Source organism: Hirundo rustica, chromosome 14 (assembly GCF_015227805.2).
Source record: "Hirundo rustica isolate bHirRus1 chromosome 14, bHirRus1.pri.v3, whole genome shotgun sequence".
NCBI lineage: Eukaryota > Metazoa > Chordata > Aves > Passeriformes > Hirundinidae > Hirundo > Hirundo rustica.
In genome coordinates, this window is record NC_053463.1 from 6,161,315 (window position 1) to 6,183,467 (window position 22,153).

Genomic DNA, 22,153 nt, shown 5'->3' on the forward strand with positions numbered 1-22,153 from the left:
CTTTTTGTTTTGGGGTGTTTTTTCGGTTTGGTTGGTTGGTTGGTTGGTTTTTTTAGGTGTGGAGTTTTGTTAATTGGGTGGTTTTTCTTTTTTTTTTCATTTTTCATTTAAAAGCAAGATAAAGGGTAGAAAGTTCAATTTCCCACAGCAGAGGGGGTTAAGGCAGAAGCAATGGGCTTCACAACACTAAAAGCTAAAAGAATATTTCCAACAATGGCAGGATGCTCAACACCCAACCAGTTCTGACAAGACTGGCTGTTAAAGAAGCTTTGGCTTCTTTTTCATTCACACAGTAATGTAACAAAAAAAAAGTTTTATTGGTCCAGATTTTTGAAAGAAATAATACTTCTGGATTTTCAGGAATCCCCTTACGATTGTTCTGTTCAGGTCAGAAACAATTAACCTAAATCCAGCAAGCTTCTAGTGGGAGTATAATTTTATTTTGGGATTGCACTGTAATTCTAGCAATGTGGTTTTTGTAGGGCTATGAGATCCTTGCTGTTTTCTTACTGCGAGGCACTACATAAATCGTAACTGTGATACTCAGCAAGACTACTCACAGCTCAAGTGTCATTATGTGACATATGAGACACAGAAATTTATTAATAACTCAGCACTCCTAGGGGGAAACACCAGATTTTTTTATTTCTTTTTTTAATTTCCTCTTCCTCGGGGATTACTGCCTTAATCTGGACATGGGAGGACAAACACACATTCAAACCATGTTGCACTCAGGTGAGATCTTTGCTTGGCCTCCTGCAAACTTCTAGTTTGTCATGAAGTCATCTTAGCCGGGGCTCCACTCCCCTTCCAAAGAGTCTGTGGTTACAGGCTGGATACCACCAGGCTCATGGGGCCCATGTCTCCAGTGATGAGAAATCAGTTCCTACCCTATTTGTCAAGAAATAAAGTGCCCAGGAGTGGGAAGGTCAAGGACAATCCATGGAACTGCTCTGTCTGCAGAGGGAGTTGTAGGCCAAAACCTCAAATATAGTTGGGCTTGTAATTTTAAAAACATGTGGGATAATAGGCTGTCAAACAATGATATTTGTTCTGAATTTCAGTCAAAAATATCAATCACCTACACCACAAATCCCCCACCTCTGTCCCTTGTAGTCTTCCAGTCTTGGGCTGCTGAATTTCCCATCACCAGTGGTTGTTTTCCAAAGAGCCAATGCATATCAAAAGATAATTTATCAAACTTTTCATCAATGTTCAATTCTAAAAATATTTTTAGACTTTGGATACTTCCAAAAGTAGTAGAAGATGGACCCTTACTTCAATTCAAGTGAACTCTTTCATCTGTACATCTTTCAAGTAGAGAATATTCTTCTGCACTTTATAAATTAAAAAACTGTTGCAGAAACACTTCATGGTGCTATTTTACCAGCAACTACTTTCTTTAAAAAGAAAAAAGAAAACAGAAAAAAAGAAAAAAATCCCAAGGTCTCAAGTTTCTAAGAAAATTGTATTTACTTGAACCACCTTGCACAGAAATAGTTTACTCAACATGGAAATTAGCTGAATAGGAAATTACTTTATAGAACCTTCTGTAAAAATTCTGTGAACTTAACTCTAATTTAAAATTTGTTTTTAATTTGTTCAGTGTCAAAAAGACAAGTAGTGCTGCTGTAGCAATTTGAATCTCTGCCTCGGGAAGCACAATCCAAGTTCTTGGGGCACTGTTTCCTCATTAGCCATTCTCCAAAGAACGAACTGACAATAATGGATTTAGTGCTCCCAAGATAATTCTGAGTGTACTTTACTGCTGTGCTGGCCACCTCTTCACCAAAAACCTTGTCATTTATCTAGGGAAGGAAGGCAGTGTATGATCATCTTGAAGGAGTTTATCACCATGATGGATTCATTATCAGGTTTTGAATGCTAAAAAGCAGAAGAAACTAAAGCTACCCTACTGCTATAAAATCCAGAGATGGAAAAAAGAGCAGGAATGAAATCACCTTGCAGTTGTGAATGTATCTTTGGGTAATTCTCAGTGTAAGAGTGCATGGTCACCTCATTACAGAGGGATTTCCAAGGCCTTCTGTGTTCTCCTTCTCTTTAGGCAATTCTGTCAACTATCAAAAACAAAATGAAGCCACAGCCTACCAGGAAGAATAGTTTTCTTCACAGAGAAGAATTTCACATGCATTGTTTGAAGGGAAAGGATCAGGGAGGAGCCACATAAAGGAAAACAGAGAAGTAGATATTCCGTGGCTTTTATCAGTCCTCATGCACACCCTTCCCAGCAGATGTCCCCAAATTTTAGTTCAGTGCTGAAAAAAAAATTAAAACCATTTTCTTTGTGGTGTCTTATATTGAAGAGAACCCATCACTCACAGCCCAGAGAGAAGATGACAGAAGATTTTCCCAAACAACTTCACCTACACGTGAGTTTTACAAGACCCATCTACTCTGAAACAAAATACAAGAACAAGATGAACACACGGCAAGTAATTCTAATTTTAAGAGCCTCATGTGACATAATGATAAGTTATCTTCAGCTCTGTCACCTGTACAAGTGCCACCAGAGGAAAACATATGCCTTTCAAAACCATTGGGACTCTGCTTGAAAAGCAGCAGGCCTGGAAAGTGGACCTTTCCCCTAAAAAAAATAAAAATCATAAACCACTGCAGCAAAACCAAGCAGAAGGCTAAAACCTGATCTAAGAGGAAGCCAGGACAGACCCAGGAACAGAAGTACCTGATGACAAGGGTGACTCAAAGTAACAGTGATAAAATTGACTTACAGCCATTATCCGACTCCCAGGGTTATTTCCAATTTATCTGCCCTTAACTTCTTGGAGAACAGAAGAAAATCTAAATATCTGGCATGGTACAGAACAAATGAGGGAAACTTCATCACAGATATCGACAGATGAAAGAACATCAGGAACTATAGAACACAGAAACTATAGATAGGCATCAGTGAGATTGTTTCTGGAATCACCAGGGTTAAATCAGAGGATGTGAATTCCAAGGATCTGAAATCATCCTGACCAAGGCTTGACATGTTCACATAGCACAGTACAGGGCATTGTACAAAGGCAAACAATTAAGAGTGAGATAGTACAGCACAGACAAAAATGTAAAGCAGAATGTGTGGGTAACTTTTGGGGTCATCCTGATAAGCCATGCACAACTCATATCCCTTAAATTCACTCTTTTTTTGTTTTTACTTCTGGTCTGAATCACCCCAATGTCTGGACATGGTCCAAATCTCTGTTGCAACCTGTTTTTTTCCTCCATTTCTCCAAACGTCAATGCAAATAAGGCTCCTATTCCGCCTCAGCAGGGAGAAATATTTGAAAATCAGCAAAAGAGTCCTTGGGCCCCCTGGTCACCATCACTACCAGGAGAGATGACAGCAAAGCAGAGAAGTTCTTTCCAAGATGGAAAAGCAGTTTTAAGACCCTTCAACAATAACAACCAAGACTCTTTATCCTATGTACACACAGGTTTATCTGGTTTTTGATCTTAAGCACAGCCCCAAGAGTGCAAGGACAGCAAGTGGGGACAAGAGGAGACAAGCCCAGATACCTTTGGTGTAAAGATCAAACTTGCAAGCAAGGGAAATATCACAGGAGACATTCCTATCTCCTACAGAGTTCATTTCCATTTCTAAGGGAACAAGAAAGCTGACAGCCTCTACAATTAACCCACAGATGCCAAGAGATGATTCTGCTTCCTGCTCTTTGTACTGCTTCCCAGTAAAAACAGGGATCGACCATTTCTGCCCTGCTGTGTGGGTCCGGTTAACACTCAGTCTGGAGCTCCTCCTCTGGTCTGTCAGCACACAGGGGCTGGAAAAGCACAGTGACAGAGGCTCATGCATGTGGGGATAAATGTCAGGAGAGAAGGGACAGTGAGGAGCCAGCAAGCAGCAGGCAGGAAATGCTGCATGGAATCACGTCCCCAGGAATCTCCACGAGGTGAAACCAGAGCCTGTTATTAATCTATCCAGACACTGAGACCCAGGAGCTGGAGTAAATCCGATTAAATTCCCACTGTACCAGTGGCTAGAAGCCAAGCAGGTCTTTCTTTTCTTTTGAATGGTGACCCAAAGGATATTTCTGTCTGCTTCACTACATGAAACGTATTGCTTTAAAACAAAACAAAACCAACAAAAATTTAAAAAAACCACACACACACACACAAAAACAAAACAAACCAACAAAGCAAAAACCAAACCAAAACAAAAAGAAAGCAGAAGATCAAAAATATCGGGTGAATTTTAGTATGGCAGTAAGGTCCTTCGAGATCCAACCCAGAGGGAGAAGAAAAACTTAGTTATTTCCTAGCCTGGAGTGGCTACAATAGGGTGGAGAAAGAAATCCTCCACTGCCCTTCAACGTGGGATAGGAAAAGCCCTTGAACAGATTAAAGGCAGTTAAACAGGGGTTAAAAGCGAATCTTTGCTGTGGGGAGTTTAGCAAAGCACAGGACAAGTAAACAAAACAGAACTTAAAGAAGAATAATCCCATTATAGCGGGACAATAGAGAAGAAAAAAAAAAAAAAAATCCTGGATTATTTAGGAGAGCTAAGTTTTTCGATTCTCAGAAGTTGATGAGAAGCCGAGCTGAGTGACACTCTGACAAAGTGACCAAGGAGCCCAGCCCTCCCCGCCCCGACCACCAGCTCAGCACCCTGCAAGAACAGCTGGAGCTGTGATAAGAACTACTGAATGCTCCTTACCTGCCCTGGCCTTGATGGCTCTGGTGTTTGCCAAAGCTCTTTGAAAAACCAAATGCAAAAGACAAAAAAAATAATCCCAATCAAACAAAACAAAGAGAAAAAGGAAAAAAAAAAAAAAAAAAAAGAAAAACAAATCAAAGCTAAACAACAAAAGAAACACAACGCAGAGATATTCCTTAAAAGCCAATAGCAACACATATCAGCTGCCAGCCAAGCAGATCTTCCACGAGACAGAGATTTAAGGCACGTTTCACTTGCCCTGTCAAGGGAGACGATTTCAGAGACTCCTTAAAAAGACAGCAATTCAGATTAAAAAAATTGAAATAAACCAAAACGTATCAGCGCTTCAAAGGTTAACGGCCTCTGCTGAACAACATGCGTTTATCCAACCATATCCTAGAGTAGTTTTTTCAGCCCTGAGACCAATGAGCACAGCTAAGAGGAGGGCCTTGGGATGGTGGAGAGGCTGAGTTACCCCCTCCCCTCTGCCTTCCCTCTCTCCACCTCCCCCTCATTTTTTCCCCCTTCTTTTCTTTTCTTTTTTTTTTTTTTTTTCTTTTTTTTTTTTTTAGTTTAGTAAATTAATGCAGCAAGAAACTCTCAAGATCTGGCGAGTCCTAGCAGGGGAGAGAGGGTAGAGGGGAGATGAGATGCTTTAGGAGGACACTGAGCCACTTTCTTTCCCAGCACAATGGAAGTGCTTCCCAAGAAACTTCCCCTTCGCTCCCCTCCACTCTAGCCCTGAGCAATGGGACACCTTCCCTACAGCAGCAATAACTTATTCGGGAGGAAAATAGCCCGGGAAGCAGGAATCAACAGCAGCCACACGGCGGGCAGGAAAGCGACACAACCGGGACTGCAGCACGGCTCCACACTGACAAATTCCTGTGGATGTAATTAGGAAGACACGCCGGCCAGCAGCGGAGATTAAACCCTGGGTTGTTGAGGGTCGTCGTCCTCCCCCTCCCACCTCACCGCCAGCACCCTGATGGCAAACCTACACCCGCTGCGTCCGCCCCTGTCGCCAGCCTGATGTCCGGAGCGACATCCCGCTGAAGGGAGGGTTCCGTGCGGGCAGCCCGGAGCCCCGGCCCCGAGCAGCACTGCAGTGGCGGCGCGGGGGCCCGGCGGAGGAGGGACGAGCGGAGGCAGCGGCGGAGCGGAGCGGAGCTGCCCGCGGTGCCGGCCGGGCGCTGTCCGCGGTGCCGAGGGGAGCTGTCCGCGGAGCTGTCCGCGGTGCTGGCCGGGCTCTGTCCGCGGTGCTGGCCGGGCGCTGAGCTCGGCCGCCAGCCCGCAGCTGTCCGCGGTGCTGAGCGGAGCCCCCCGCCCGTGCCCCAGCCGTGCCGGGGCTGTTTAGCTCTCCCCACTGCTTCTCCCCAAGTGCCCGGGTACTTTATTGGCCAACCCCACCGGCCCACCCCTCACGGAGTACAAAAAAAAAAAAAAAAAAAGCAACAAAACAACAGCAAGAGCGGGAAAAATGTGCAACGTCAACGCGCTCGGAGTCTACGTGTGGGAGACGATCGTTTTCTTCAGGTAAGGCTCGGTTGTACGCGAGGAGCACGGCCGGGCTGAGCACGGAGCCCACCGCAGCTCGGGGCACAGCCCCTGGGCACGGCAGCTGTCCCCTGCCCCGAGCTGCCCTTTGCCTCCCCTCGGTGCCCCGGGCTCGCTCTTGCACAGCCCCGGGCTCGGGACGTTCCGCGGCTCGGGGAGTTACTCCGTTTAATTAGCACCGCAATCTCGCTAACCGCAGTGCTGAAAGCACCGACCCCGGCTGCTTGCAAAGTGACAGCTAGTGGCGGCTGGCAAAGCTGCACTTGAATTTGCCCGGGTAAATACTCCCACCTCGCCCCCTCCCCATCCTCAGGTTGCGGGTGAGTTCCGTGGGATGGTTTCAGTGCCTGCCTCTGAGGGCTCACCCTCTCTCCTTAGCCAGGTGTGTTTAAAATCACCAAAAGCAGAGAATTTTCTTCTTCCTTCCCAATTTTTTTTTTCTTTCATGTTGTTTTGAATATTCTTTCTTTGCAGAAACTAAATGAAAACCAAAGGGGATTTGGGGGGAGCTTTTTCCAATTGTGCCCATTATCACCCAGCTGTATTTTGACTCTGGTTTAGATGTGTTCAGTTTCTCATTAAGGCTAAGATAGAAGGAACAGCTTTAGTCTTAAAGAATTGCTTCTTGCAGTGCTTTTATTAAATTGATAAAATGTATGGAAGGTAGAAGCTTCTGTATTTCAATGAAAAATGCTGCTTGCTGTAGCAATTGAGAGACATCAGATATAGGCAATTGGAGAAAATTCCCTGTTTCATGACCTGAACTTGCTCATCAGTCTCAGCCTTCAATTCAGTTGTGTGGCTCTTACTTCTGTGTTTTGCCCAAGTCTCATCTTGTAGTTTGCTGTGAAAACACAGACATCATTTGCATAAAATCACTGCCATAATACTTATTATTTTATGAATGACTTGCTGATTCTGGCCAGACTTTGAGCTAGCATTCTCTTTCCTTTTGAACAAAGAAGTCTTTCTAAGTATAAAAAATTTAATATCACTACTTTTTACTGTAATTCCACAGAAATTCAGAGACAGCAAGATTGCCTCATGAATTCAAAGCAGGAGATGTTTATGTTAGGCAAAACAAGAGTTCTAGAAATAACTAAAATCACCAATCTCTGAGAAGCAGTCCCAATAACCAACACTTCAGAGCCATCCTTCCTCATCTTAAACACAAGTGTATTGCAGCCCTGCAAGGCACAGTGGGATGGGCTGACAGGGACCAAATGGATGTGCAATAAACTCTTAGTTCAACATTGGGGAAATATTGGGTTAAAAAAAAAAAAAAAACAGAACAGACTAAACAACACAAACACCAGAAAGCAAAAGGAAAATCACATAACTGCAAAAAAAGAATTTCCAAGCTTGCATTTGCTATATCCTGGTTCTGGAGCCTCTGCCAGAGTCTCCTTTGAAGTGCCAGAACAGTGAAATTGATGCACACTTGTCCTGCAGATCCTGCTCACAATTTTTCTTCACAACACACATGTGAGCAGTGACAGGTTCCCAGCACATCAATCACAGTCACAGGCATTCAAAACCCTGGTAAATCATCACTTCAGATTCTAATGCAAAAGGTTCGTATTGTTATAAATTACACACAGGCATAGGTGGTATTACATCATACTGCATCCAAAAGGTATTTCTGGAACTTTAATTTCCCCAAAATCAACATTTAAGAATATTTGAAAACGTTTTAATTCAATTACAGGGAAAGAATGAAATCAAAATGGTTTATATAGTGCCTTCATTTTTGAAATACATTTTTAAATAAACAAACAAGCAAACAAACAATTAATCAGTAATTCCAGCTCAGAACTGACTCTACACAATGTTTTTTCTTTTTTTCTCTCCGATTTTACGTGCTCAGTTTATTACCGGCCAAAAATCTACCAGGCTTTCTAGTCCAGGAATAGCTTTGCTATTTCAGTTTCAGTAAGAGGAGTTTATTAATTAACAGTCATTCATAAAGTTAGTGTGCCAATTACTCCTGCACTCAGTCACACATGATGTTTAACAAACCCAACACTGATAATCCAATAATCCATAAGAGAAGTATGCATTGCTTTGAATTAGAAAGTGAACCACGCTTCATTGTAAGTCTGTCAAAAATATTCTGGAAAGAGAATCCATTATATGTTAGCACATATAACACAAAAAAAAAAAAAAAAAATCTGATATTACAAGGAAAACTATATACAGCCATAGGAAAATAAGCCAATATAGAAAATTAGGCTAGATTCATTGCTTAACAAAAATGTCCTCCACCAGCCTTTTAAAAAACAAGACCCCGTGGGAAGGAGTAACAGCTGGTGTGTGAATGCAAACATTATGGTATTGCCAATGTAATATTTGTTTCTGTTCCAGTTGGGGTGTTTTTAGAAGGAATTTGTGATATGTGGCTCATTCTGACATGCCTCTCTTTATGGAAGAGCACTTCCCATCCTGCTACCTGCCTTCTCAGACTGCAGTCACTTAGCTGTGACTCAGGCTTTTACTGGGAGCCGGAGCAGGGGCAGGGTTGGGAACTGGGTTGGGATGGGAGAGGAAGACAGCTTGTTTGACCAAGCTTTCTTTACAGATATCTAGGTAAGGCAAAGTGCTAGTTCTTTAAAATCAATTGGACAGTTTGGGGTAATACAGGACATCAGGATTTCCAGATGTCCTGCTTATATCTGTGGAGACATTTACAGTCAGTCATTCTCCCAAAGTCTAACTACGCACCCTGAATGTTCAGTTGTGAATTCCCTCATGCAGAACAAAATGGTCCCTTATCCTGTGACGATCTTGCCCGGACTTCCTATGGTACCATTAAATTTTAATAGCTGTAATGGTTCAGAAACACCACTGAGCTGGAGGTAGGAATGCCCCTTATCAAATTAGGAGAGAAAATATTCCCTAGGACTGACACCTTACCCAAATGGACACTGTCCTGTGAGGGTCTGAAAATCTCTGGGCCTAATTTTTGGTCCTAATATCAGGAATCAGCAGCACAACCTTTGTGACTCAAGATCAGGGTTGGCCCCTTCTGAACAACAATCTGTCAGCTAGCAGGAGTGATTCAAGGCAACTGCTCCAAGTGAGTCACAGGCTAAAAGTTGCTGCCAGCCTCAGTCCCTATTGGATTGTTCCAACTCCTGTGTTTATATTCCCTCCTGTCAGTAACAGAGATCTTCATTGCCAGTTTTTAAAACAACAAGAAGCTGCCACTGTGAACATGAAGCCTCAAGTTTGTGGGGAGGGAAAAAAAACCTAAGAACATGAACAAACCTTCTCCGAAAACTCTCTTGGCAAGTAAAGGAGATGATTGGAGAGCTGCTGGTTTCATCTCCTTGAAAATACCACAAGAGAAAAGGCAGGGGAAGAATGAGAAGTATAACCTGCACTGTGTCTCTAAGGCTCCTGCTATAGCTCTGCAGGGAGAGGTAACATTAGAGTGAAGCCCTAACCAGAGACTTCCAGAGCCACAAGATAAACAATGTAGCAGATATTCTCAATAATCACAGATTATTTTCCCTGTGCTAACTAAAATCTACTAGAAGTTGTGCCTTATGCCTTGTTGTGCCTCTGCATAGTCTCTCATCTCCATGAAATAAAAATGATTTAGTAAAGTCTTGGACCAGATGATTCTAAGAACACTCTTTAGCTGCAACCTTTAATAACCCCTTTAGAGACCCTGCTAAAAGGGTTGCAGAGCCCAGGCCTGAAAATGTGATGATGTAGACAATTCTAGAAACCCTTATAAATCATTCTGTGAAGAAAGATTAATTTGGTGCCATTGCATGAAAAGCACAAAATATCTGGGACCCTGCCTTCTGCGGGAACTTTGATTCATCCATCCTGACTCTTGCATTTGAGACAAATCAATGTAAACTACACAGAACATTTTCCAACAGCCTAGTCTTAACTTCTTCTTAGCCAAACAGCTGCCTTAAATAACTCCAGACCTGCTCTGTGAATGGTTCAGAGCAAAAGACAGGCTCCACAAATATCTGTGGGGGGAAAAAAAAAAAAATTAAAAAAAAAATTCTTTTCCCCCCAAAATTAGGTTGGGTATAAAGAGCAGGAAAACCCCAAATAACCAAGCTGCTTATCAAAGCCTTTGCAATGACTGTTGCAGTTTCTCACGTGAACTAATAAAACACCCTTGGTCTCTGAGGCACTGCTGCTGCACAGATTTTAGGTAATGTAGGCTGGCTGTCCACCTCGGCTCACGCTGAACATTACTCCAAACTGCAGCAAGTCCCACTGGAGAACAGAGATTTACTGTTCAAGTACCTGAGAGGAGCTGCTTCTGAAAAGAGATCGAGATGTGGAGGGAATGGTCAGACCAGCCCCTACATGCAAAGACACTACAGAGGCCTCCTTCATAAACAAGAATTTAGACATGGGAATTCTTATTCTCCTTCTCCCTTAAGAGGAGTTAGAGACCCTTAGGTATGACCCTCAGGTCCGCAGCCCTCTGACTCAGAGTGTCCCAGGTTTAACAGAACAGGAAAAGGCTCAGGAATTCACTCTGCTGCTGACCAAGTGATTCCAGCCAGAAAGGAAAACAACAGCACTGGCCAGCTCCCCCTGGTCCTGGGCAAACACATCCCATGTGAGCTTACGAAACTCATCTCACCGAACCCTCCTGAGCTGACCTGGATAGAACAGGATCCCGACATCTGAATTAAGAAGTTAATCAATGTCCAAAATTAAATTACTTTATTATCCTAGCACCGAGCACTAATCATTCATTTGCAATAGGAAATCAGCAGACAGGCCTGTTCTCATTTCATACCAGCATGCATGTTAAAAAGACTCTCCAAATTCCAGTGTCAGACCACCTAATGAACATAATTGCTATTTAGGTACTGATAGATACTGAATAGGATACTGGAAGACAAGGGTCTTAAAAAATAAGCCATGCTTTAAAAGAATCACAAAAACTCTACAACATTTAATTATGTCAAATCAAATCACCTATTCTCACTTGTTTATTTTCTATAACCTGGAGATTTTCTGAGATCCCAAAGTGATCAGTGTTAAGACAAGATATAGGCTGTTTACAAATTATGAGTTCCATCTGCTTTATTTGCCGGTATCAGCTCTCACTGTTGTGGCACACTAAATCAGGGTTTCACTATTTCCAGTAAATTACCCTTTTGCTCTCATTATGTGGCATGTTTCTACTGACCTTTATCTATCAGCAAGAACACAAATCATTGGGGTTTTTTATGAACTATGGTTGTACTTGTGCACCTCAACCTTCCAAGAGAAAAGATTCCTCATGAGCTTTCAAAAGCTAAAAATGTCATTCCAGCACACCCTCCCCATCACAGTTTGATTCAATTTTTTTTTGATGGATGAAAAAAGCAATTCCAAGAACTTTTGATAACTTTAGCTTGGGGGAAAAAAAAATCTGACAAAATGACAAAAACCTAAACCCAACATCAAAACACCAAAACCCAACATCAGCTTGGGATACAGAAAGCAAAAAGAAAGGAGTGAGAGAAGCAGGAATTCCTCCCGCAAGGCACTGGAAGGATCATTAGCAGCAATGACCAGAAAACTCAACACCAGACTCTCTGGCTGCTGACTTCCAGACCTACTTGCACAGCCCAGGAAAGAGCAACTTTTGTGTTGCACCCTGCATAATAAACTATTGCTAAATCAACAGGTCAGTACCCTTCAAAGAGACAAAAAAAATCAAAGATTTCTTTTCTCTCACCCTTCCCCCAAAGTATCCAAACAATTTACATTTGTGTTTACAAAGGCAAACAGAACACAAACAATTTCCCTCCACAAGAGATGGTTTGCATTGGGATGTCTTAGCCAAGATTGATGCAAAATGTTACAGTTCCCTTCTCCTCTTGGGAAAGTGTTGGTACAGTCCAGCTGATCTGGGGCTATCGATCACATACATCCCCCCAAGCTGCTCTTAAATCTCCCTGATGCTTCAAGAGACTAATGCAGAAAAACTGAAAAAAATCCAGAAACACAATATTTGGCCCCTCAGCAAGGCCAAAGCCCAGAGGGGGCCTGCAGAGAGCAGAAATAGCTGGAGGCAGATCATCCACACCCATTGTCCCCAGGAGCTGAGCTTTTCCCATTGTGCAGACAGTTAGTCCATCCATACGATGCACCATGGTGAGCTGCTGAGCTGGGGACTGCACCACATCTGGCTGGTACACGGGCGCTCTTGGCATCCTGTGAATACATCTCTGCCAGGTATGAGTGCCAGCAAGAAGAGCGGCAGAAACCTTAATTCACCAAGCCCCACAAAATTCAGATTTCGAGAAGGACAAAACAAAACAAAAAAAAGCACTTCAGCACCCGTGTTTTCCTTTTGATTCTTTTGACTTCTCCCTCTTCACTCTTCCATTGAGGCTCATAGCCTACTAGGAATTTAAAAAAAAAAATACAAAACCAACACGCAAGTGTCTTAGCAGGCAGCCAGGGAACCCTCTTGTGTTTATCAGTGCCTCGTTGTGGGGTGGGTGAAGAGGGAACAGAGCACCAGGGGGTTGCCAAGCCCAGGAGTGTCGCATGGCTGGACCAGCAGGGCTTGCAGTGCCATCAATCATCCCCGCGCTGCCTTCAGAGCAGAGCTGCCGACAGCAGCTCCCCTCGCCCTGCCAGCGGCGCCTCCACCGCTCGCCCAGAATGCAAATCCCGTCCCCCAGCCCCAGCAGGGCCGGAGCAAACACACAAATCAATTAAACCGCAGCACAAGTGGGATCGGGGTAGATCGCGCCACCGCCGCGTTCTCCTGGCTCAGCAGCAAAACACAGCTGAGCCAGGAATCCTGCAGGAAATCCAAACAAAGTCGTGGTTTGCTCACCTTTGCTTGATTTCTTCCAGTTTTGTTTTTATTCTTTAATTTCAGATGATGCCAGTAAAAAGATGCACTGTATGAAGCCTAGAGCAGAGCCTCCTCTTCCCCTCTTTTAGGGGGGGTTATAAAACCTGAGAGCTTTCAGGAGCCAGCTGTTATCAGCACCCTTTAAAAAAGCTGTAGCCCCCAATGTCCTTGCTGGTGCCAGCAGTGCCTGGGCAATGTTGGTTCAGTCCCCCCTCACAGCAGGGTTTGCTCACCACAGGTATTAGCTCAGTGGGGAGTGAGAACCTCTGGCTTGCTGGGTGAGGGAACCTTTCCTTATAAGAAAGGGAAGACAGGCCGTGGATAAAAAAGTGACTTTCTGAGGGGTATGTTTACAATCCTGTCTCTGTTTGCTCCCAGTGCTTTCACCTTCTGGAAGCATTGCTGACCAGGGCAATAGCTGCTGTCACACCCACACACAACACAGAATTCTTTCCTGCACCAGGTCTCCCAAGATCTCATTTACAACACAAAATATGTGTATCCCACCTCTCCTGCCACCCCAAGGGCCTGGGAATTGCAAGCATTGTCCAGCTTCCAGCGCCATCCATCACACCCTGACACAGAGCTGTGGACTTTGAAATCATCTCCCAGCAGTGAGGCTGACCAAGCAGCAGCCTCATCAAACACAACTTGCTCTCCTTGCACCAGGGCTGAAAAGATGGAGCTTGGTTTCTTGACAGTTCCCTGACAAAACAAAGTCAGAGGGCACCTGGAATGAGGAAGAGAAAATCCCTCCTGGGCAGCAGACCCAGGGCTTGGCCATACATTCCAGAAGTTACATTTCATTATTGCTGAGGAATAAACTGATTAATTACACCAAGAATCACAGATGGCACAGAAGGAACATTCAAGCCTAGCAGGGTATTTGTGTTGCAATGACAATGATCAATCCCATCAGAAAATGTCAACATGAACGCTCTCATCACACAACTCTTTTTGCACAGCACAAGATCCACCAGGGAGCCCCGGTTTTACCATGGGACCCACAGTTTTGTAGGTAGGTTACACAGGTTAGCTCAGGAGACCTCTTCAAAGGATCTGCAGCAAAAAGTTCTCTTTTAGAAGATAAAATCCACCACCACTCAGAACTACATGTCATATCTCTTGAAAGAATTCTATTCACACCACTTCTGATTTAGCAAAAAAAGTTACAAGGTCCTTACCTGATCTTAACGAGCAGCATAAATCCTTAAACTAAAACTAATTTTTAAAAAGCTGCCGTAGCGAGCTATTTGAACAGATGAAAACATGCCTGAGAGCGCGGCTGCAGAGCTATAGATAGAAGAGCATCCACAATTTCTCGTAATTCTCTGACACTTGTCTGGTTTGTGATCTAAAACCCTCTGACGTCAATTGAGGTTCCCATTGCAGCTCTCTGTCCAAATGCCGAATCAGGAGCACATCAGCAAAGAGAATATTCTTACCTAGATTGTGAAGTTTCATCTTGTTAAGACACTTCCCCCCTTTATTTACTGCCTTCAGGAGGGCTGTTTATGCACGGCTTTGAATACCTGACTAGCCCTCCTGACTTTAAAAGGAATATTCAGTGTGCGTGTGTGAAGCTACAGACACATGCTTTTGTCTTTGCAAGGATGTTTTCCCCTTTGTTTTTCAACAAAAAACAAAAAGCAATTATGACTTTATTTTTGTTTTTTTTGAAGCCTCTCAGTATAGGCACAGGTAAGAGTCAGTGCTGGTGTGTGCTGGATTTATCTCACAAGTGGGTAAAACCTGAGCTTTGACTTGTGCTTCTCTTGTTTGAACTGTTTTCAAACCCATCTCCGAGGCTTAGGATCATACATCTCCAAAAAGTCACTGCACAGGCTCCAAGAGCTATAGATCCTTCTGGAAGAGGCAACAGTTGAGAAAGTCACAAGAGATAACGTTTGTGGCTCAAAAATGAATTTAACAAACATTTTTTAGCATGCGATAAGCAAGAGTGACCACACAACCACAGCCCTTGTGAGGAGAACAGACCTAGCACAAAATTGAGCATTATTCCCATAAAATTTATTGGTCTCCCTGTGCTATTCTCAACTATATACAACATGTAGATTTCTCCTCATCCCCAGCCAATTGTCTAGTCATTTATTATATTCTTACTGCTCCATCCAGGCAGCGTCAGCAAATGTTCCAAGTGCTGGTGTCTTTCCACAGAGTTAATCAGTGTAATTGGGATGGTTTATAGTTCTGGACAGAGTGTTTTGCCATATGGCAGAGGAGCCATGGGCTGCAGGAACGTGGCAGCGGGGCACAGAGACACCAGAATGCTGCAGTCTGAAGAGATTTTTCTCGCTCCAGTAAAGTTGTTACAGCTTTCCCTGGATGGGAACGACCACAGAGGGTTAATTCCCTGAGGTTCATGAAAAAGTGCCTCCCAGCTCCTCTCCTCGTGTACAGCCACAGGGACCAGTGACAACAAGTGTTGTGCAGGACCTTTGAGAGTGTTTTGGGATCCTTTGGGTTAAAATTTTAACTGATTACATCCTGTGACTACTGCAATGCAGTTACTTCTGGTGCAAGAGCTAGAACTGGTTTAAAGAGCTCATGGCGACAGAGCACAGCCTTCCAGGGCACAAACATTTAACAAGCCTACTCTTTCTTTCCTGTCCCCATCCTCCTGCCACTAATGGAGACAAATAATAGCTCATTGCCCATTTCTTTCTCAGAGTGAAATCTCTCCACAGGTTCTCAATTTCCGTATTTCCCCAGTCTCACTGGACACATCTACTTTCCTGTCCTGTTCCCGCATTCAGGCCTGCTCCCTGCCTCTCCTGCATAAACACTCAGCTGAATTAAGAAAACAACCGTGCCCAAATTCCCTTCCCACGTCTAAGAATTAACTTTAAAATCCATCCCTGAGTACCCCCCACGCCCACACACCGGGGGCTGTGACACGCCGGCAGCCGAGCACAACCAAGGGATTGAGATCACTCCTGTGCAACCAGGACATCTGTAACACTCACAGCTCCTTCTACTCAGCACCAGGGTAGGCCAAAAATTCAGCACTGGGGCTCTCTTCTCCCACACATCTCCACTACTCCATCTCCTTTCCACCTCTAATGCTGCAGGCCAGAAATTCGGAAAAGGTGATGGAGAAAAACACGCAGGCAATGAGTTTCATCTTATTTAATTGAATTGCGTATCAATATTGATTGTGCTATTAATTTTGATAGTAAATCTAATCATTAAAATAAAAAGTCTGCTTGCAGTCTCTGCCAAGCCTTCCCAGCAAGGGTCTGGCAGCTTTCCCCTCCAGAAAACATGTTGGTATGCAGTCAGAAATAAATGTCTGGGCGCAGAGTTTAGGGCTGCCCCTTTTTCTTTTCACCAGGACAATCTGTCCTTCCTGCTGCAGAGGAAAGAGAGACAGGCAGCCCCAGCATCCTCTGAATCCAGGCTGGGCTCTGCTGAGCTCCAGGAGCTGCTCAGGGGTCTCTGTGCCCAGGGAGAGGGTTCAGGAAGAGGAAGAAGAGAGTTACCCTGGGCTGCACTTGTTAATCATGGACAGCACGATGCCTTTCTGTGCTCTCTGCTGTCCTCTGTGCAGCTGCACCTCTCAGAGCCTGCTGGAGTCAATAAAATGAGGCTGATGGATTCTCCCGTGTCCCCAAGCCCCAGCACAGCTCTAGCCTGGCTTTGAAGGCAGTGGGGGCAGCAGTTATTCCTCACACCTCAGACCTGATGGATATCTCCCTCCCCTGGGACATCTACTGAAAGAACACATGAAGGACAAATGTGTGAGGCAGCTCACCTGAACCCGATTCCCAACACATCCCTGCCAAGGCTCCTGGTTTGCTGTGTTTCAAAAATAAATTTAAAAACCTCAAACAAACCACTCCAGAAACCTTTGCTGAGGAGCACAGAACCAGGGTAGGGGGTGAGGTATCTTCTATCTCCCCAACCTGCAGAGATCCCCCTTCTCTGGAGCCACTGATGTGGGACCTGAGCCTTCCACACTTTGCAGAGAGATATTTCCTCTGCAAACACTTGTTTTGCAACAGTTTGTTTCTGCTGCCAGACATAATTTTTTTTACACTCAGAATTAATGATTAACAATTAAATTATTTGACAAGGGAATAGAGGCCCCGTGCTAATTAAATTCCGTCATCACTCCTCTTTGAAAAGAAGAAAAAAAAATAAATAATAAAAAATATATATATATATACTTCTCAGTATCAGCATTCACCCAGAACAGGGCATTTTGTGATGTTAGACTTAATTAGATGGACAAGCATGGCCACAGCCAAAAAAAAAAGAGAGTATGAAAATATTATTCAAGGATCCTGCAAATGGGAGGAGGAAGAGAAGGAAACAGCCAACTGGGGAATGAGGGATCAAGCGAACAGACACATCCAGACTGCAGAAGAGCCACTTCCTAAACCAAATAATTGTTTATAAGGATATATCATCTGTTTAGCTGAAACAAAATGATGCAGACGGAGTAAACAGTGCCTGTGCAGGCTGGGAAAAACCAGCAAGAGGTGTCCTGTAAAGCATGACTGCTCTGTTTTAAGGGATGCAACCCTGAGCTGCTGGGCTGCTCATCTCCACCACTTCCACATCCTGCTCGTGGGCTGGACCTCCCGGGGGCTTGCTGGTGTCTGCTTACACGGCAGCATTAATATCACAAAAGATTATGCTAGTTCATCGACCCTTTGAAGAGATCCTTCCCATTGTAGCTGCTGTGATGATTGCCTGATGGCACTTTCTCAGCCAGATCCACCAGGGATTACAGCAGCATAAATAAGATAAGCTCCTGTCTGACTGCTATTAAAATGCGCCGAGATGCTCGGCTCAGACAACTCTTACACCAGCGCAAACTCCATCCTCGGTGGGTTTGTTACAGCCTTTGCCTCCCTTTGTTTATTCACAGAGTAAATCTTCTCTCCCAGCAACACAACAACCCACACTAAATTTCCAGTCCTCTTCCACTGCCAATAATTTTCAAATCACTTGGCAATTTCCCTCTCCTCGTCTCTGCTGAGCCAGGAGACAAACAGTCCTGTGGGACTTTTTAGGGTGCTCTGGAAGGACTGAGGGATGGAGGAAATCCCATAAAGCTCCAAAGGCAGCACATAAAGCACTAGTCCAGACAGACCTGGAAGACAGAGGAAGCTGGCAGATTTTTGGGTGCTGTCTGAGCTAAGCTGCCATTGTAAAGCTCAGCTGTCACAAGCAGAGTGAAGATTTTGGGGCTTTGTTAGAATCCATCCACCTAAAGCAGTGGGGTGGATCAGCCTGTCTGTAGCTCCCACTGGTGTTTTCTGCCATTATTTCTAAGATAGAGAGTAGACTCAGCTGCCTGCTTCTGGAAAGGCTTTGCTGCTCCCTGTGCACTGCTTTCTGCCTCTTCTTGTTAAATCCAGTTTTAGGAAAGCATCTTGTAACCAAACAAACTGGAGGGAACTCAGAACTCTCTATCCCCAGGTCAACACCACGCAGCAGCCAGAGAGATTTTAAAACATGCATCATGACACTGAAGCCTGGTGTGACAGTTTCAGCACATCCCCAGAGGTGGTCCGAGGGACTGGTCACAGGGACGGGCACAAAGCTGCTGAAAGCTGTGGGGCTGTGAGACGGTGATCCTATCCCAGAGGTTTCTGAGCTTCAGTTATCCAAATATTTCTTTCCATGAAGGAAGTGAGCCCATGAAATTAATTTATTTGCAACTTCAATGCAGAAATCATCAGAAAATGGGACCCAAGAAATACAGACTCACTCATTGGAGCTGGGGTGAATATATTGAGTAGAGGCTTTCACACTGAATTTATAGGAAAGATGAGCACCGATTTCTGTACTTTCCCACCTCATTTTTTAAAACAAATGGCAGGGGAATTGCAGTTTCTAATTATCTTTTTCCACTTAAAGATTATTAGATGCTTATTAGGTTTGTATTGCTTCTCCCCTCCCACACACATTTTCCATTTACATATACTTCATCCAGTCTGCTGTTAATGAGAGGAAATCAGTGTATTGCACTGTCTGGCATCTTGCTGAAGTGGCAGAAGTCTTTGGTTACCAAGTCATTTGCTGCTTAATTGAAATCTTTTCTCTGGACTCATTGCCATGCAGACACTCCGTTGGAATGCAGTAGTCAAGCCCAGTATTGATTGTCTTCCCACTCCCAGCTTTCTTCTGCGTTTGCAAATCAATTGCACCCTGTTGCTTTCCTTCTAAAAACTAATTAAATTTTAAAAGCCACCCATCCCACAACCCCATTTTCCCCAAAACACATGGGTTCTGCTTTTGCATATCTTCGGGGGTGGGGCAGAGATGGGGACAAGACAAGAAAGGGGACACGGCTGCAGCAAGAGCAAGGTCCAGCCCTTGTCAGGTCATCTTCCAGAAAGGAGTGTACCAGCCTGTTCAGAAATGGTCCGGCGTGGGAGTGGATTGGGAGTACACAAAGAAGTGAATAAAATCCTGGTTTGGGGCTCTCACTGGAAGTGATCTGGAATTAATACCCTCTCTTCACTGCAAATTAAACTATCTTTAGCAGTTAAAAACCAAGCAATCAGAGAACTCTGTTGCAACTTGCAAAAGGAGCCAGGCTGCAGTTGTGAGTTTGCAGGATTGAAAACCAAGGCTTGGCAAGCCATCGATGCTGATGCCAGAAAAGAAAGTCAATGCAATGCAGGTTACCAGATTCCTGATTCTGAAATTATTCACCCAAGCACTGTTGAAAACCATCTGATATTTTAAAATTCTGAGGAATCAAATGGTTCAAAATGCTCTTATTAAGGCTTTGTCAAGATAAAACACCTCTTTGAGGTTTGAGCTCAAACTTTTATTGGAAGAGCTCATCTTAAGGGGTGGAATCACATTAATACCATGCATAGTTACAGCCCCAAATTCTTCCCAAAAGATCTTGTGTCAGTACTTAGTACAGTACAGAGCAGTACCTGCTCCTGCAGGTTTGACTACTGCAAAACTTCCCAAGGTGAGGCTCTCACACTGTTAGAGGGCTCTGGTGTAGCCAAAGAGTTTGTTCCTGTTATAAACTTCCTCAGACCTCCCAGCTGCTCTGCCAGGGACTGCTCACAGTTCCCACACAGCCTTTATATTTCAAAAAATTCGAGAGTTTTGCAGAGTGTGAAGCAATGGCCTCACCTCCTCCTGAGCAGCTTCCTTTGGCTCATTGTAAATTTGCATTGCAATGCTGCCTGCAGGCTTTACCCAGCACCAGGCACCTGAACACATTGCATAGGTGATTTGGGGGATGTTTTGGATTAGCTAGGCAATTTTACTCAACACTCGCAGCCTGGGAACGGACTGGTGTTGAAGTAGGAACCATACAAGCAGAGGGAGGGTACCAAATAGTGTCTGTCCCTGACAAACCTTCCTGCAAAGCTGAGAATGAGCACCTAACACCAAGGGTCACTCACTCCTGTGTAGATGATAACAACAGACTTCCTAAGCCCAAATCATCACCTGCAGACCTTGCAGACTCACATCCATATTGCCAGCCATAGGTTTCTGTCTTCTTAAATTTCTGATTTCACTCTTTCTGCCCCAGAGTCCATACAGATGCCAGAAAGATTCCATTTCCTTTCATCTTCAACACAACATGAGTAAAATTTCAGCATCACACTCCAGACACCCCAGTTCTGTGTTGAACTCAGGCCCTGCATTGCAGGTACCAACAGCAAAGGCTGGGCTGATTGGCAAAACCACCCAGAGGCTCTGCACGAGCTGTGCCATCCCGTGGTGCTCATTTAAACCTCAAACTCCAGATTCCTCTGATCCTACCTGCCTTTTGGAAAATCATACTGTCAGAGCACTGAATATGCTCCTTGCTATTTGCCCTGTAATTAAGCAGTAATTGCTGCCCGAGGCTAATCTCAGAGTGTATTTTACCTGTGGAGCTCAGCGCCAGAGTTCACATTTGCAATTTAGTGGCACACCAAGAAGCTATACCTAAACTCACAAAAGGATTTTCAGTGCTCATCATCTCTCTTCTACTCCGGTGGCAGCTGGAATTCTGTATTTGGAGATGTTTGGGCTGGGCAAACAAATTAGCTGAGACCAGCCTCATTAGGAATTCACATGGGTACCCATCCTGCCTCAGCAGGAATAAGATGCTGACTGCTCTGTTTCTGGACCCCAAGCCCTCCCCAGCATGGGATACACACTGAAACCTCCTTTTATTTCTACTTGCACAGCCTGGCAGCCTCCAAGGAAGCTGAAGCAGCAGCTCGATCTGCCCCCAAACCCATGTCTCCTTCCGATTTCTTGGATAAGTTGATGGGGCGAACTTCAGGATACGATGCCAGGATCAGACCAAATTTTAAAGGTATGCAAAGAGACCAGCTCTTTTTTTCATTTTGGGACTGAAAATTGCATGCAATCCCCATTATTATCTTCCTAATGTTATAGGAAATATGAATATTTATATTCTTATAAAGTAGGTACTATAACAATACACGTGGATCCTTGTAGATGTCTGGAAAAACATCAAGAAATGTCTGCTCAGAGTGGAAACAACCTCGTAAGAACTTCACACGCTGCAAACATAGGGGCCCCCAGTCCCTGCTTCAACTGAGGGATTGAGGACCCTGTCAAACCAAGCAGTGACTGGCAGGGAGCTGAACATCTTTAGAGGTTCGGATAAAATCCCCAACTTTCATCCCCCTGAAGTCACTGCCCACAGCACCTGCTAATGGCAGGCAGTGCTTCCCCCTTACAGCAACTGCAGCCAAGAGCAGCCTCCTCCATCAGCTCCAAAGAAATTCCTCAAGATGCCAGGGGCAGCCCAAACCCATCCCTGTCCCCCACAGTAAAGGGGCTCTTAAGCCCAACACTGCTGTCTTTTTCCCACCCAGTTTTCCAGTCTGCCCCATATTCCACGGCAGCCAAGCAGCACCGAATCAGGCCCTGGCAGAGACAACAAAACCTCTTTCCTCCTCAAAACACCTCTTCCAACAAGGCAGGTGTGGGGTTCTGCGATGGGGTTTTTGGGTGACTTTTCCAACCTGGTCTAATGGAAGATGTCCCTGCACACGGCAGAGAGGATGGAACTAGAGGGTCTTCAT

General features: G+C 44.4%; 1 protein-coding gene and 1 long non-coding RNA gene across 3 annotated transcripts in view; one reads left to right on the forward strand and one right to left on the reverse strand.

Moving 5' to 3' along the window:
• Positions 1 to 5,759, reverse strand: part of LOC131378651 (uncharacterized) — a 74,753-nt gene extending 68,994 nt beyond the window's left edge. The window contains exon 1 of the long non-coding RNA XR_009208318.1: positions 5,698 to 5,759. This is a non-coding gene — a long non-coding RNA (uncharacterized LOC131378651). The remainder of the gene's footprint in view (positions 1 to 5,697) is intronic.
• A 190-nt stretch (positions 5,760 to 5,949) lies between these two features.
• Positions 5,950 to 22,153, forward strand: part of GLRA1 (glycine receptor alpha 1) — a 36,774-nt gene continuing 20,570 nt past the window's right edge. For both annotated transcript variants that reach the window (XM_040078225.2, XM_040078226.2), the window contains exons 1-2: positions 5,950 to 6,232; positions 21,284 to 21,414. In XM_040078225.2, the coding sequence (XP_039934159.1) occupies positions 6,177 to 6,232; positions 21,284 to 21,414 (187 nt within the window). In that variant the 5' untranslated portion in view covers positions 5,950 to 6,176. The remainder of the gene's footprint in view (positions 6,233 to 21,283; positions 21,415 to 22,153) is intronic.